This window comes from Notamacropus eugenii, chromosome 7 (genome assembly GCF_028372415.1).
Source record: "Notamacropus eugenii isolate mMacEug1 chromosome 7, mMacEug1.pri_v2, whole genome shotgun sequence".
NCBI lineage: Eukaryota > Metazoa > Chordata > Mammalia > Diprotodontia > Macropodidae > Notamacropus > Notamacropus eugenii.
The window spans coordinates 26,948,075-26,965,043 of record NC_092878.1 but is presented as its reverse complement, the minus strand read 5'-3'; the positions used below and the strand labels follow the sequence as shown (position 1 = coordinate 26,965,043).

General features: G+C 41.5%; 1 protein-coding gene across 2 annotated transcripts in view; it reads left to right on the top strand.

Moving 5' to 3' along the window:
• The window catches only part of DNAJC17 (DnaJ heat shock protein family (Hsp40) member C17), a 36,286-nt gene that overhangs the window by 9,740 nt on the left and 9,577 nt on the right, over nucleotides 1-16,969 (top strand). For both annotated transcript variants that reach the window (XR_011970774.1, XM_072625420.1), the window contains exons 2-4: nucleotides 13,225-13,294; nucleotides 15,213-15,271; nucleotides 15,631-15,718. Coding sequence is in view for 1 of the 2 variants with exons in the window: in XM_072625420.1 (XP_072481521.1) it covers nucleotides 13,225-13,294; nucleotides 15,213-15,271; nucleotides 15,631-15,718 (217 nt within the window). In the remaining variant the exon portion in view is untranslated. The remainder of the gene's footprint in view (nucleotides 1-13,224; nucleotides 13,295-15,212; nucleotides 15,272-15,630; nucleotides 15,719-16,969) is intronic.

The window sequence follows — 16,969 nt, the reverse complement described above, 5'->3', positions numbered from 1 at the left end:
TAAGATTTATATAGTGCCTACTGTGTGCCAGACTCTGTGCTAACTTAGCTCTCTTTCTCTCTCTCTCACTCCCCTCTCTCAACAAATATTATCTATCTCATTTGAGCCCAAGAATCAGCAGTGGAGTGGAAGAGGAAGAAATATTTATATATTGAAATGTGAAATAAGAAGCTCCTTTTCTAAACTCTTATCTGTACCTGTTGGCAGAATGGATACAGCCAGCCTTGGCATGAGGACTTGGGTGTAAAGTCTGCCGTTGGCACATCCTGGCTGTACAATGTAGGCAGATCACGTAACCACGAAGTGCTTCAGGTAGGAAGTGAGACAGTAAATTGAAGAGTCGTTGTCAGTGTGCGTGGGTGGAAGGAGCATCTCCTTTGGAAGCTAGACATAACGGTGAAATCAGAGCCAATCCAGAGCCTTGGAGCCAAGTTCATGTATGCAAACATGGATCCAGACATGAACCATAAACCCATAAGGCTTCACCCTTGAACTTAAGGATTTTGGCTGCTCCTTGGGGAGGTCGCTCAGAGGAGACACTCCAGGATTATTATCATTATTAATTACAGACACATCCTGGGACAGCCTTTCTAGGTATTATTTCTAGTATCTCCATATTTATTTGTTGTCCCTATGGGAATATAAGCTCGTGGATCGTTTCTTTCTTTCTGTGTATCTATATCCCCCTGCCTCACGCAGTGGAAGGCTGGCTTCAGTGAATCAGTTAATACTTAGATAGGCTAATATTTGTTGAGGGTGAATTTTGTTTTAGCTGAGGCAAGTCACTGGAGAACAGATCCCTGTCTTAACGTTTGTCTTTCTGCCCAAAGCCAACATTCTTGATCGATGAAATGACATCTGGGAGTTTCCCCTGTCATCAGTCTTGCTCAGGCCTGGGCTTCTGAATCTTTGTGGCTTATTCCCTCCCAGTGATATAAGGTGTCAGGCTTGATTTCTTCCTCTGAACAACTAGGGGCTTATCATGTGCTGGATTACTGTGGTCTTTTACTGAATTGTAATCCATTCCATTGATCTATCATTCTGTTTCTTAGGCAGTACCAGACTGTTTTGGTAATTAATACTTTATAACACAGTTTGAGATCTGCTATGTCTAGACCAGTTTCTTTCGCATTTTTTTCATTGATTCCTTTGATATCCTTGAGTTTTGTTTGTTCTTTATTATTATTTTTTTTCTGATTCTATAAGATAATTTTTTGATAGTTTGATTGGTATGGCACTGAATAAATAGATTAATTTAGGTAGAATTGTCATTTTAATTTTATTGGTTCAACCTATCCTTGAGCAATTAATATTTTTTTCAGCTGTTTAGATCTGGTTTTATGTGTGTGAAAAATGTTTCATGATGGTGTTCATATAGTTCCTGGGTTTGTCTTGGCAGGTAGACTCCCAAGTATTTTATATTGTCTACAGTTATTTTAAATGGAAGTTCATTTTTATCTCTTGTTGCAGGACATTGTTGGTAAAATATAGAAATGCTGATAGTTTATGTAGGTTTATTTTGTATCCTGCAACTTTGCTAAAGTTGTTAATTATTTTTTAATAAATTAATTTATTTTTAGTTTCCAACATTCATTTTTATAAGATTTTGAGTTGTGGATTTTCTCCCAAGACAGCATGCAACCTGATGTAGGTTATACATGCACGATCATATTAAGCATATTCTCACATTATTCATGTTATGAAAGAAGAATCAGAACAAAAGGGAAAAACCATAAGAAATAAAAAACAGAAACAAAAAAAGAGAAGATAATATGCTTCAATCTGCTTTCAGACTCCGCAGTTCTTTCTCTGGATGTGGATAGCATTTTCTATTATCAGTCTTTTGGAATTGACTTAGAACCTTGCATTGCTAAGAAGAGCCACGTCTGTCAAGGTCAGTCATGGCACAGGGTGGCTGCTACTGTGTACGGTGTTCTCCTGGTTCTGCTCATTTCACTCTGCATCAGTTCATATAAGTTGTTCCAGGCCTCTCTGAAGTCTGCCTGCTCCTCATTTCTTATAGCACAATAGTATTCCATTACATTCATATACCACAACTTGTTCAGCCATTCCCCAACTGATGGGCCTCCCCTCAGTTTCCAATTCTTTGCCACCAGAAAAAAAAAACTGCTATGAATATTTTTAAACATGTGGGTCCTTTCCCATTTTAATGATCTCTTTGGGATATAGATCTAGTAGTAGTATTGCTGACAAAAAGTCTGCACAGTTTTGTAGTCTTTTGTGCACAGTACAAATTGCTCTCCAGAATGGTTGAATCAGTTCACAGTTCTACCAACAAAATCCAAAAAAAGAGAAAGAAAATCTTCCAATTTTTCCATCTCTTCCCTAACATTTATAATTTTCCTGTTTTGTCATGTTAGCCAATCTGATAGGTGTGAGGTGGTATGTCAGAGTTGTTTTAATGTGTATTTCTCTAATCAATAGTGATTTAGAACATTTTTTCATATGATTGTAGATATCTTTAATTTCTTCATCTGAAAACTTCCAGTCTATATCTTTTGACCATTTATCAATTGAGGAATGACTTGTATTTTTATAAATTTGACTCACTTCTCTATATATTTTAGACATGAGACCTTTGTCAGAGACATTGACTGTAAAAATTGTTTCCCAGCTTCCTGTTTCCCTTCTAATTTTGGGTGTATTGGCTTTGTTTGTGCAAAAACTTTTTAATTTAATGTCAGCAAAATGATCCACTTTGCATTTCATAATGTTCTTTATCTCTTATGTGGTCATAAATTCATTTGTTCTCGATAGATCTGACAGGTAAACTATTCCTTGCTCTCCTAATTTGTTTCTAGTATCAACCTTTATGTCTAAAGTGTGTATCCATTTTGGCCTTATCTTGGTATATGGTGTAAGATGTTGGTCCATGCCTACTTTCTGTCATACTATTTTCCAGTGTTCTCAGCAGTTTTTGTCAAGTAGTGAGTTCTTATCCCAGAAGCCGGAGTCTATGGGTTTATCAAACAGTAGATTACTGTCCTCATTGACTGCTCCGTCTTGTGGACCTAATCTATTTCTTAGCTAGTACCAGGTAGTTCTGATGATTGCTGCTTTACACAACAGTTTTAGATCTGGTATGGCTAGGCCACTGAAGTTGTTAATTATTTCAAACAGTTTTTCAGTTGATTCTCTAGGATTTTCTAAGTATAACGCCCTGTCATCTGCAAAGATTGACAGGTATGTTTCCCCATCACCTATTCTAATGCCTTTAAATTCGTTTTCTTCTCTTATTGCTACAGCTAATACTTCCAGTGCAATATTAAATAACAGAGGTGGTAATGAGCCCCTGAGCGCGCATAAAAATGAGTTTATCCCTATTACAGGTAATTCTTGCTGATAATTTTAGATAAATATTACTTACATTTTAAGGTAAGCTCCATTTATTTATTCCTGTGCTCTCTAGTGTTTTTTAATAGGAATTGTTGATGTGTTTTGTCCCAGGCTTTTTCTGCATCTGTTGAGATAATCATATGATTTCTGTTGGTTTCATTGTTGATATAGTCAATTATGCTGATAGTTTTCTTAATATTAAACCAGCCCTGCATTCCTGGTCATAGTTTATAAACCTTGTGATATATTACTGTAATCTCCTTGCTAGTATTTTATTTAAAATTTTCATATCAATATTCATTTGGGAAATTAGTTTATAATTTTTTTTTTCTGTTTTGGGTATCAGCACCATATTTGTGTTGTAAAAAGACTCCTTTTTCATTTGTTTTTCCAAATATAGTATTGGGATTAATTGTTCTTAAATGTTTTTTAGAATTTGCTTGTGAGTCCCCCTGGTCCTGGAGATTGTTTCTTAGAAAGTTCATTGATGGTTTGTTCAATTTCTTTTTCTAATATTGGCTTATTTAAGTATTTTTTTCTTCTTCTGTTAATCTGGGTAATTTACATTTTTGTAGATATCCATTTCATTTAGATTATCAAATTTATTGGCATGTATTTGGGCAAAATAGCTTCTAACAATTGTCCTAATTTCCCTTCATTGGTGGTGAATTTACCCCTTTCATTTTTGATACCAATAATTTGGTTTTTTTCTTTACTTTTAGTAAAATCAAATTAACCAACGGTTTATTTATTTTATTTTTTATATAAAACCAACTTCTAGTTTTGTTTATTAGTTAAGTGGTTTTCTTAACTTTTACTAATCTCTCCTTTGATTTTCAGGATTTCCAATTTGGTGATTAATTGGGGATTTTAAATTTGTTCTTTTTCTAGTTTTTTTTAGTTGCATGCTCAATTCATTGATCTGGTCTTTTTCTCTATTGTATTGATGTAAGCAATTAGACATATAAATTTTCCCCTAAGTACTACTTTGACTGTATCTCATGAATCTTGGTATGTTGTCTTACTGTTGTCATGTTCTTTAATGAAATTACCTGCCATTTCTTTGGTTTGTTCTTTGACCCACTTGTTTTTTAGGATTAGATTATTTCATTTCCAGTTAATTTTAATCACTCTTTCCCTTTTATTGAATTATGATCTAAAAAGGATGCGTTTACTATTTCTGCTTTTCTGCATTTGTTTGCGAGGTTTTTATGTCCTAATACATGGTCAGTTTTTGTGTAGGTGCCATGTATTCCTGAGAAAAAGGTATATTCTTTTCTGTTCCCATTCAGTTTTCTTCAGAGATCGATCATGTCTACTTTTCCAGTATTTTATTGTCCTCCTTAATGGTTAAATTTATCTAGTTCTGAGAAGGGAAAGTTGAGGTCCCCTACTAGTATAGTTTTATTATCTCTTTCCCCTTGTAGCTCATTTACCTTCTCCTTAAAAAAATGTAGATGCTATACCATCTGGTGCATATGTGTTTAGTACTGATATGACTTCATAGGATATCTTTCAGCAAGATATCGTTTCCTTCTTTGTCTCTTTTAATTAGATCTGTTTTTGCTTTTGCTTTATCTGAAATTCTGGTTGCTAGCCCTGCTTTGTCATAGGTTCTGCCCCAGCCCCTTACCTTTCCTGTAAACAACATGTTGTAAGATTTTGGTTTTTAATCCATCCTCGTGTTGTTTCTATTTCTGGTTGAGTTCGTCTCATTCATACTTACAGTTGTGATAACTAACTGTATTTCCCTCTGTGCTATTTTTCACTTGTTTATCCCTCTTTCTTTTCTTCTTTTTCTTTCCTTCCTCACAAGTGTTGTACTTCTGATCATCACTGTCCCCAATATGCCCTCCCTTTATTGGTCTCCCCCTTTCTTTTATCCCCATCCCTTTCTGTGTTTCCCTTAAGTCTTGTATTTTAGAACTCACATTTTTTTGTTCAGCTCTGGTCTTTTAATTAGAAATGCTTGAAAGCCCTCTCTATCATTAAATGTTTATTTTTTCCTCCCGAAAGATTATATTCCATTTTGCAGGGTAGGTGATTCTTGGTTGTAATGCTAACTCCTTTGCCTTCCGGTATATCATATTCCAAGTTCTCCAGTTCTTTAACATAGAAATATCACTGTATAATCCAGACTTGTAGCTCCACGATATTGTTCCCATTTCTTGAATCCTATGGTTTGTTAATAGTTTTTTTTCCCTTGTGCTGATTCATCAGGGCATGGTTCATCTATTACGTGTCATAAACTGAGAGCAGGTCACATGGGTATTTTCCTTATCTGCTCCCAATCTGTCTGGTCTTTTACAGCTAAAACTAGTTATTTGGACTCCTTACTGTCACCATCTTTTATTGCATGGGAAACCAGAAGCCTGCCCCTAAACTATAACCTCTTCCTTTTAAAGCACCTTTTCCTGAAGGATTCAGAACCACCTTGCCTGCCTTCATGAGAGCTATTTTATATTTTTTTGAAACCCTTGGCACTTTGATTTTGGGGGTGAGTCAGCTGTTCACTCTCTGTAGGAGGCAAAACTGTTGAAGACATTACTGTGTGCCTGGGGCCATGGTCAAGATGGTGTCCAGAAAACCTTGCTCCCGGCCTCATCTGCTCTCCGGAGTTAAGGATTTCTTAACCTCCAGGTCCTAATTGAACAAGCTATGGGTCTTGTTGGTTCACTTCAGCCCACCAAGGAGGGGCTGGGACAACTTCCATAATCCTCCCCATAAAGACTGTCTATAGAGGGATGGAGTCAAACATTGAATTCAGTACCTGTGTGATTCACAGGACATCCTGTTTCATTAGGGCTTTTCCTTCTCTGGATGTAGAGGTGAAGGGGACTTTTGAGATCATCTTGTCTAAAACTCTTAGAATGCATGTGGGGAAACTGAGACCAAGGAATTCAAGTGATTTGTACCAGGTCACATTAGCAGAGCCATTATCTGAACCTTGCTCCTCTGAGTGCAGACACTTCCCGACAGTGAGTATAATTCCTGGCAAGTCATTAACCTCTGATCTTCAGTTTCCTCGATTTCAAATTCCAATGGTGATAATACTTGTCCCAACAACTTCACCATGTTATGATGAGGATTGAGTGAGATAAGGAATGCCAAGTGCTTTTGCAAACTTTAAAACACTAGAAATATCTGCTTAAGCAACATTATCACGTAGACCTCTGGGTTTTAATCAGGAAATGTGAATAGTAGGAAAGGGGAGTTGGAAAAGAGATTTAAGTTCTTGAAGGGCTGGGGTGACACTGTGCTCCTTTTTAACATAATAATAATAGCCTTTGGTGCTTTAATGTTGGCCGAGCACTTTATATTGGTTGTCTCATCCACCAGGAAAGGTAGGTGCTATTATTATTCCCATTTTACAGATAAAGAAGCAGAGGCAAACAGGTTAAGTGACTCTCCCAGGATCACACAGCCAGTAGTATCTGAGGCCAGTTCTGAGCTCGTGTCTTCCAGCCTGCAGGTTCAACTCTTCAACCACTGTGCCACCTGCCTCCCTCTCCAATTACCTCTCATAAAGCTGCTTTATTGTTCAGGGCACTTCAATAAAGCATGCTCAATAAATGCGTGTTTAAAAAAAATGAATGTTTGCACATGGGACCTTTCAGTTTATTAAGCTCCTGCTCTGTGCCAGGCACTGGGGATGCCCTCAAAGAGTTTGCCTTACATAGGGTAATTAGGTGGTGATTAGATGGGGCTAGTGAGCAGATAGTGTGCCTGGAAGTCGGAGGACTCCAGTTTGAATCCACGTGTCATGAGGGTACAAGATAGCGTGTAAAATACTTTGCGCATCTTACCGTAAAGGGCTGTATAAATTTTAGATACCATTTACAGATATGAATATATAAAGATAAATCCAGGATAATTTCTTTTGGGGGGAGGAGGCCCTAACAGTTGAAAGGGATGGGGAAGGCTTTCATGTAGGAGGTGGTGCTTCAACTGAGCTTTGAAGGACTCTAGAGATGTGATGTTGCCTGAGGAACCGTTACAAGGCGTTTGTCAGTCAGCCTCTTTTGTGGGGCAAGAGTTTTTTGAATTCTTTTGAAAATAGCTGAGTTCATAGACTTGGAAAGAAGAATTGGGGCTTAAGTCTCAGAACCTGGACTCACTTCTCTTTTTTTGGTTGAAAAAAGTCTCTGGAGATGCAAATGGCAAAGGAAAAGAAAGGCCTGAGATTTTGAGAGTTGTCTCCAAAGGAAATCTGAAGATGGGGAGGGATCCTTCCACAATTAAGAAAAATTCATAGCCTTTGGCATTTTAATGTGGCCGCTTCCCTTTCATTTGGATAGCCATTAAGGTGGAATGCCAGAAATTTAGTGGAGTCTGACTTCCCTGCCAATTTTTAGGTTCTTAGACATTTTTTATCAGCCCACATTTTTAGGTTCCTCCCTCTTTTTGTGTGCTCCAGAAAGTCCTTAGTCATAACTAACAGGAAAGATTGTCAAGAATGTTACTGGTAGAGCAGACTATTGAAATGCTAATCGGGAGTAGGAGTCTTGATTATAAACTGCACCAGACACTGGAAGCCTCTCAAAGGCCTCTGCTTAATGAAGGCCATTGTGGAGAGTTATGTTTACCGCATAAGAAATACTAATTTAGAGCTGCAGTCACAGTGGGAGGGCCGGCTAAAGCCGGGCATCCAGTTTGCCACACAAAGCACTGAACCCCAGGCCACCTGGCTGAAAGCATGAACTGACCTTGGGAGGCCAGAACCATGGCATGGCCCTCAACTCAGGCAAGTGCAGCAGTTTATTATGGTAGTAACTTGTTATGTAGGGCAACAAGCACCCATGTGCCCGCAGAAGGCATTGGATTTTGGCTGAGGCCCAGTCTGGAACATTCTAGGACATGGTTGTGTGTATGTCTGCGTGGGAGTGGGGAGAGTTCGATTCTGTTTTGTTGGGGACTTTTGGGGCCATGCCAGGACTCTGAGCCAAATTTAAACCATCCCTGTCCTCCACTGTTGGATTGAGATCACTTGGGGCCCCGGGCAGACCAGAGCAAACCCCTCTGACTTGAAAACTTCTGATCAGATATCAAATCCCTTTCTAGCTAGGGCAAGCGTCACTGTTTGCCTCAACGTTCATCTTCATGTCAGATTTCGGAGAACAATGCTCAGCTCTGAATTCTGAGGGAACAGTCTGGAGCCTAAGCCCGTGCTGCTTCTGGGCCTGGTTCTGACCTCCCCATTGTCACCGCTGCTAGTGCCTTCCCCTGAGATCGCTTTGCATCTCCTCTGGGTGCCTTGGTGTTTATTTAGTGTTATTTATGAATTATTTTTACCTTTAGAACACAAGTTCCTTGAGCACCAGGATTGTGCTTTTGCTTTCTTTGTAGCCTCAGTCCTTGGCATCGGACTCAGCGCTGCGCTTAATAAATGCCTTCTGACGTGTGGCTTGGTTTCTAGGCCTCTCTGGAGGATTGAGGAATCACTGGGCTTGGCTTTTGGGAGACAAAAAGCACTCTGGGAATGAAAAACAAACAGCCTGGATGAGCTTCTCCTTAAGCAAATTTTTGTGATGTTAAGGCCATAGTCTTTAAGGGGAGGAACCAGGTAGTGGCCTTTTTTTTTTTTTAAACATAGAAAAGAATTTTGAAAAAATGTCTACGGTATAGGTGAATCCTAAAGAAGACGAGTGAATGACCATCTGGGGTGAAATAAAAGTTCATATTTACATAACACAAGGAACCAGTGACAAAGGCAGGACAAATATTTTACAGATGGAGAAACTGATAGTAATATAGCTGGTAAATGGTGAAAGTCAGGACTTGAACTCAGGTCTTCTAACTCCAAATGGTGGGGTGTGTATGTGTGTGTGTGTGTGTGTGTGTGTGTGTGTGTGTGTGTGTGTGTGTGTGTGTGTGTTTTGCTCAGTACACCCCACTGCCTTTAAGTTGGAGAGGCTAGGTAAGATCGATGGCTTTAGCTGTTTTCCTTTAGACCAGTGAATGTCTAAAGCATCTCACCTGGGACTTCCCCCCAGTCAATCAAGTGTTCCATTACATTAGCATTTAAGAGTGAGGGATAACAAACAGATGGGCAGCCTGCATGTGCCACTGGAATCCTTAAGCTACAACACTTCCAGGAAGGCTTCCAGTGTGCTGAGAAGACCCTCTGGAGGATTTAGGGGTCCTGGCCAAGAGTCCCGGAGAATGAGAAGGCAGGGCTGGCAGGATCATAGTAATTGGAGGAAGTATCCACACTAATGAGATCAGGTATCCACCAAAGGGCAAAGCATAGGCAGCTATGAAATTCTTCTTTATATCTTGCCCTGCTTAAGGTGAACTTTTGCCCCGACCTTCAATATATTCAATAGCTTCAGTATGTTTTCTCCATTTATTGCTTTTCAGTTGTACGTACTGTATAGGGTTATTAAATTTCAGCTTCATACTAGGGGTTCATTTTAGGCCTTTTGAAAAATCTCTTTGTCTTCAAACTCTTCAGCAGCTCTTTGTCTGCATTATTGATCTGACTACAGGCTTTCACTTCCTGAATCTGGCTTTGTAAGGAACTTGAGTATAGCCTTTAATTGTGCCTCTTGGTACATGTTCTCCCCAGAAGTATGTCTTTCCCACTCTCCTCCATACATGTTGGAGGAGCTATGCCAGCTCTCCTTGATGCTGGTACTACCAGAAAAGGAAGGTACGTCCCTCCCTTTTGTCTTTGGAGGGGTCATACGCAAACCTGAGCATCTCTTCCTCTGCATAATTCCTCCACACTCTTCCCAAAGCTGAAGATGGTGTCTGAGGGTTGAGATCTAAGGGAGTCCGACTCCCCAAAGAGTTCATTACTTAGTCTCAGAGTCTGAGCATCTCAGTTGTAAATAAATGAGACTGGGGCTGCTTCTTGCAGCCCTAGCTCTGTCACTGAAGCTCACCTTCTCAGTCTATGCTTTGCAATGACCCTCCCCCATCCTGTGTACCCTTCTCAGGAGAAGTGGGCCTCTTCAGTCAGTCAGTCAGCATTTCTGTAGTGCCTACTACATGACAAGTGCTGAGGATAGAAAGAAAGGCAGACAACAGTCTCCTCTTCTATGTGGTTTCTGCCTTGGGGCCACTGTCCTTAGATAGAGGATTTGGGAGGAGCTCTCCAGGGTCCACCCTCTCCAGAGGGAAGGAGGGGCCCAAGGTGTGTATTGGGGCAGCAGGCATGGTACTGAGTCCGTTTGAGTTTCTGAGTTGATGTGATCTTGCAGGAAGGTGAGTTTCTGGAGATAATGTTGAAGTCCAGATGAGCAGTCTAGTGGGAAATCCCTCTCTTCCTTTAAGACCCAGTAGTAGTGCCATATTCCACATGAAACCTTGCCTGATGGCCCCCTTAACTGCTAATACCTTCCTCATTTCAAACTACTTTGTATTCATTCTCTTTATAGACACATATACAATACATACACCTACATGCATGCATATTTGTGTCCATATATACATGTGGTGTTTGCCTCTCTAGAATGTAAGTTCCTTGGAAGTCAGGAGTTTGGTTCAGTGTATTTGTATCCCCAAGGCCTGGCACAGTGCTTGGCACATAGTAGGTGCTTAATACACATTTGTTGGTTGATTGAATGGATTCTTCGTATACTTCCTTGCCTCATCCTCCCTCTACCCCTCAGCTGGGTTTCTGGTTTTCCAATGGAGTGAGGCCCTGTCTTAGAAGTGAAGCTGGGAATGTGGGGAGCAGCGCAGGTGAGAGGGATTCCTTTGTATTAGGCTCAGTCTCAGTTCCTAAAAGTCCAGCTTCCCATGTTTGCTTCCATTTTTAATTTCATCACTCTTCTAGATTCCCTTTAGCTTGGGCTTACATGTTATGTTCTAGAAGCTTATTTATTTACTTTTTGAAAAAAAAAATAACAGGCTTATGCTAACAAGGTTGTTTTTTGTAAAATGATAATGTTGTATTTTGCACACACACATTCCTCACCACTCCATATCCCCACTTGAAAGGGATCTCATTTTGGGGAGGATATCATGCTCCGTAGTTGAGAGCTATGTTCCTCCATCCTGAGCCTGCTCATTAGATACCTATTGTCCCGAATTGGTGCTTTGTCTACTACTAGCTTAGCTGTTTTCTCTTATCACCTCTTTCCTTCCTTATGATATTTAAAAGTAATTAAAATTTCTGTTGCCAAAACCATACTTTTCTTTTGATTTACCATTTTGTTGTGATTGTAGCGTGAAGTTTGGTGTCAGGAGATGGAAAGAAAGATTACAGGATCCAGACAGGAAAAAAGGGAAAGAGGACTTTGAGAAACAATAATGAGAACATGTTTGGGCACACTGGAGAGACTTTACCCCATTACTGCAGTATCTTGGAGTGTGCTTCTGCACCCTAGGAGGAGGCACCCTAGGAGACCTGCAGAAGGATGAGCTGGGGTCTGTTTTAGGGAGAGGGAGGAAGGGAGGAGAGAAAGAAGAGGGCAAGGAAGAGACATTTTGAAGTTGAACAAAGTGTAGATGAGGGACAAAAGAGAGTCCATGTGGACAATAGGCTTGCCAGAGGAGCATACTAAGACCTAGGTGCTAGGCCACCTCCCAGAAATCTTTCTCTTCTGGAGTCCATTATATGACTATAAATATCAGAAGTCCTTCAAACCTTTGAGGACTGATTTCCCGAGATTCTCGCTGGCAGGAAAGATGGCCAATGAAGCAAACACTTTGGAATGAGGCAGGAACAGAATTCTGAGTGCCTGTGGACCCCCTTCTTTTAAAAAATATTGATATCTTTCATTTTTATATTACTGATTTCCAGCTATCTCCCTCTCCTCTACCCCGAGACCCATCCCCTGTCACAAATAAAAAAGAAGAGGAAAAAAAGTTTTGAAAAATTAACCTATACATTAAGGGAGTCTGACAATATGGCCAGTGTTCTCCCCCCTCCTCAAATCCTCCAGCTCCACCTGCACCAGAGGGAGGTGCATTTTCTCATCTCTCCAGGACCCAGTTGGGCATCCTGATTATACAGCATTGGGTTTTAGTTGTTCGTTCTTTCCGTTTCTGGTTCACAAGAACCCTCTCTAAGCACACATTTCCTTGTGAGTTCCACCTTCCTCTGAGGGTTGCTGCTTAATATTCTCTTCCTGGAGGGGCACAAAGAGAAAGGTCCACGGCCTGTGACTGATGAGATTTGGTCACATAGCCGGCTGCGCAGCGCACCCAGCAGATGGCGCCAGAACCTCAGCGCTCTCTCTTCATTGTCCCTTGAACCTCTTTTATTACCAACGAGTTGTGTGTAGAATTCTCCCCTAGACCTGCAGAGGAGAGCTGACCCTCATCACCCTCGGAGCCTGTCCATCCGCCCCTGCTCCAACTTGTCCATATGAAGTGCATTGTGGCACTAGTACCCCACAAAATGCCCATTCACTCCCCTGGAAGGCCACTCTACCTAGCTGACCACCTCGAAAGCCTTCCCTTCTCATGGAGATATTCTAAAGGCCTGAGATCCCACTTTCCTAAGAGGATGTGGAATGAATAGAAGAGGGACCGTGGCCAAGGAGTCGTGATCCAACCACTAACATTTTATGCTTCCTTGGCATAAAGCACCTGTGGCTTATAAAGTTGGCATATAAAAGAGAAGCTTATTTAGTAAGGATAGCCTGTGTTTTGATTGTTGTGACTCTAGGAAGACCCTTCTGGTCTAGCAGTGGCTGAACCAAAATCAGCTTTCTCTGTAGGGTTTGCCTTCTTGATTTTAGGTTTCTCTTGTGGCTATGAGGTGATGCTTTTTGTGCAGAAACCAGAACCTTCTTTTTTGGGTGGAAGGAGATTCCTCAAGTTTGCTTCCATAAACCTTTGCAGTACCGTAAGTTTACGCCCTGGAATGTAAGCTAGCTCCATAGATGAATAACTGACTTCTGACTCTTTCAGGTGAAGAAAGCGTACCGACAAAAGGCCCTTACCTGCCATCCAGACAAAAATCCAGATAATCCCCAAGCAGGTGAGAATATCCTGGCTGAAGGGAAAGGGGTGACTGTCTTCATCCTTGCCACTTGGAAGCTGGGGAGCTTAGAGCAAGGATACCACATATATGAATGGGCTGCTGGGTATAGCCCCACATTTAGCATTCCTGTAGTACTGTACCTTTGCTATCTCATACATAGTCTAGCTACCTCCTCCTTTAGACTGTATCTGAGGAACCTACACCTTTTCCATGCTAGGAACTTTTAATTATTCCCCCAAATATTTCTTCAATCTCCGCTCAGGTATTAGTCAGTCAGCAGATATTTATTGTGTAAGTGCCCAGGCACTGTATTAGGCACTGGGGTGCAAGTACAGAGTACTAGTGAGGAGCTCATGGGAGAGCCAGAGACGTGTAAGCATAAACACGTGAGGTTTAACTATAAAGTTAACCAACACAGATGTATGCCAAGTTAAATACAGGATTGTTTGGGGGAGTCAGGAAAGGCTTCATGCCTTAGATGGTGCTCAAGCTTCCTCTAAAGGAAGCGAAGGACTCTGTGAGATAGAGGTAAGGAGGAAGTTCATTCCAGACATGGAGATGGGAGATGGAGAGTTACATGTGAGGAAAAGAGAGAAGGGCAGTTCAGCTGGGCTGAACAATTAGGAAAGGGTAGCAATGTCAAATGCAACAGAAAGGTTGTTCAGAGCCAGGTTGTAGAGTGCTGTTCAAACAGCCTATAAAAGAGACCCTATAACCCTATCACAGAGAAGCTTATATTTATTCTTAGAGACAGTAGGGAGCCCGTGATAAAATTTGAACTTGATTAAACAAGGAAATGACTGGTCAGATCTGTGTTTTAGGGGAAATTACTTACCTAAAACATGTAGGATAGATTAGAGTGGTGAGACAGAGACAGAGAGAGACACATAGAAAGAGACAGAGACCAATTGGGAGACTGTTGCCATAGTCCAGGCAAGAGATTATGAGAACCTGAACTAAGGTAGTAGTCGTTTGAATAAAGAGATGGGGTAGAATTTGAAAGGTGTGGTGGTAGGAGGGTAAGATTTGGCAACTTGTTGGGTATGTGGGGTGATGGAGAGTGAGGAGTCTAGGATAATGTTGAAATTAGGAATCTGAGAGATTGGAAGAAGAATGGTGCTTTTGACAGGTAGAAGGAGGTTTGGATAAGGGTTGGGTTTTGGGGGGAAATAATTTGAGTTTTGGACACCTTGAGTTTAAGATGTCATAGTGACATCTAGTTAGAAATGTCCCCTTGCAATTGCTGATATGGGCCAAGAGCTCAGGGTAGAGGCTAGGACTGCTTATAAAGATCTGTGAATCATCTGTGTAAAAATGATAGTTAAATTTATGGACACTGCTGAAGTCTGAGATGGAGAGAGAGAAGAGGGAATATGAGCGAGTGCAGCCCTAGCACAGAGCCGTGGAGCGATGAAGGAGACCCAGGAGTGGTCCAGCAAGTAGAAGAACAACAAGCAGAGAGTCCTGTCAAAAAAAAAGTAGACCAGAGCGGTCCAAGAAGAGAGAGAGGGTGGTCAGCAGGGTTAGATGTAGCTGATAGACTGCGACAGAGCAGGCCTGGGAAAAGACCCTTGGGTTTCGTAGTTAAGATATCATTGGTAACTTTGGAGAAAGCAACTTCTACTGAGTCAGGAGCCAGATTGCAAAGGCTTGAGGAGTGAGGGAGAGGAGAGGAAGTAGAGGCAGGGAGGGTAAAGAGCATTTACGAGATGTTCAGTTGGGAAAGGTAGGAGAGTGATGATAGCTTGAAAGGATGATGGGCAAGGTATAGTGAAGGTTTTTTAAGAATAGGGAAGTATGTATAGACTGGGCTGGACCCGTCCCCTGCGTTATGATACTAGCATGTCTGAGCTGTGATGGAGGATGCCATTTCCAAATTTAACTTCAGTTTCTCTCTTTTAATTTCCATACCCAGCGGAGCTCTTCCACCAGCTCTCCCAGGCTTTGGAGGTGTTGACAGATGCTGCAGCCCGGGTAAGGATATCTCCACTTTTTATAAGCTATTCTCACGTTAGATTCTGTTTCTTTACTTCCCTTCCTGTGTCCCCTCCCTGACCTTATTGTCACCCAGAGTCTTATCCCCATATAGTACAATCTTGCCCAAGTGCTTTGCCACCTAGGGTTCCCAAGGCTGAGGGGAGTAAGGTACTTCAGCCTTGTTGTGGGGGTGAAGAGGAGGAAGGGGAAGAAATGGGACTAGGAATTTACAAAATCTCAGAATTGGCAGAATCCTTGGTGGGATTTCAGAGATCATCCTGGCCAACTCAGAGGTGAATCTTGAGTTCTTTTTTCTGTAACTGATATTCCACTGTGTTCTCTTTTGTCCTTGCCAGGCAGCATACGACAAGGTCAGGAAAGCCAAGAAACAGGCTGCTGAGAGGACTCAGAAACTTGATGAGAGAAGAAAGAAAGTGAAGCTTGGTACGGAGAGCAGGCAGCCTTGTACAGCTCAGGGTTTGGTTTCCCTGTGGTCACTATCCATTAGTCCCCTCACTTTTTCTCTAGGAGCTCTGTTTCTAACAATGCAGATTGTGTCTTACTTGAGGTCATCTAGTTCAGCCCCATACTTGAGTCAAGAATGCCTTCTCAACCTGTGTGGCAAGTGGTCATTGACCCAAAGCTACTGAACTAAGTCTTCACACCTGTCCTGGGTCCATCCTGGGGATCTGGATCTCTTCTTTCTCCTCTGCATTCAGCTCTTCCAGGACTTTCCCAATGGGAAGTTTCACCCAGAACAATCCATAGTAGCATATAACCATCCTTTCCCCTCCTTTCTGCCCATTTTCTGGAGGGGGTAGACACTGGGTTTGGACCTTCATGTTGTATCACATTCATTGTTTTCATTCATATCTTGAGGGTCAGCAGTGTGGGAGCTATGACTTCTAGCTTTGGGATCTCATCTACTGTTTGAGATTAGCAAGTTTTGGGAAGTAAATCATCTGCCATCTCAGTATCTGTTTAAGTAAAATAGGCAGTGCTAGATGATTACAGTGTAAGGAGGGCAGGTGTAATCACTGCGCCTGAGAGGTATCTTCAAGCAGTTAACCCTGCTTTAGGGCAGTAGGAAGATTGTAGATGCAGGTTTAATGTCATATATAAAGTCTGTCAATACTGTACAAGGCCAGGCCCCCAGTTGGTACCCAGTTAATACAAATTGAACTCAGGGAGGGAAATGAGAGTGAGCCCAGGGGGAGGAGAAAATAGAATCAGAGCCAGTTCCCAAGTCAGTCTCTTGCATCAAAGCATAGGCGTAGAGACTGAGGATTCTACCCACTGCTGACCTTTGCCATCCAGGCAGAGCTATTTTTGTATTGACACCCACACCCACATGTACCCTTTGTCCCTGGTTCTAGGGAACCTGCTTGGTTGGTGTGAGTCTTTTGGGCTCTTTAGTCTGATGCTTTTTCATTACTCTCAAATAAATGGAAACAGGGCTTCCCCAAAGGGGCTAAATAAATGTTTGCTGACCAGAATTGAATTAGAGATAAAGTCAATCCCTAAACAGCCCTGAAAAGACATACTGTAGGCAGATATCTCTTCTTATCAGAGTCTCTTTGGGGTTTTTGGAGTAGGGAAGAGAGGCCCCATGTTAGGCCAGCCAGGACCATAGAGGAGGGCTATAACCCATAGAGTTGAATTCAGCCCTCATGGCCACAGCCAACTTGGGCTGCT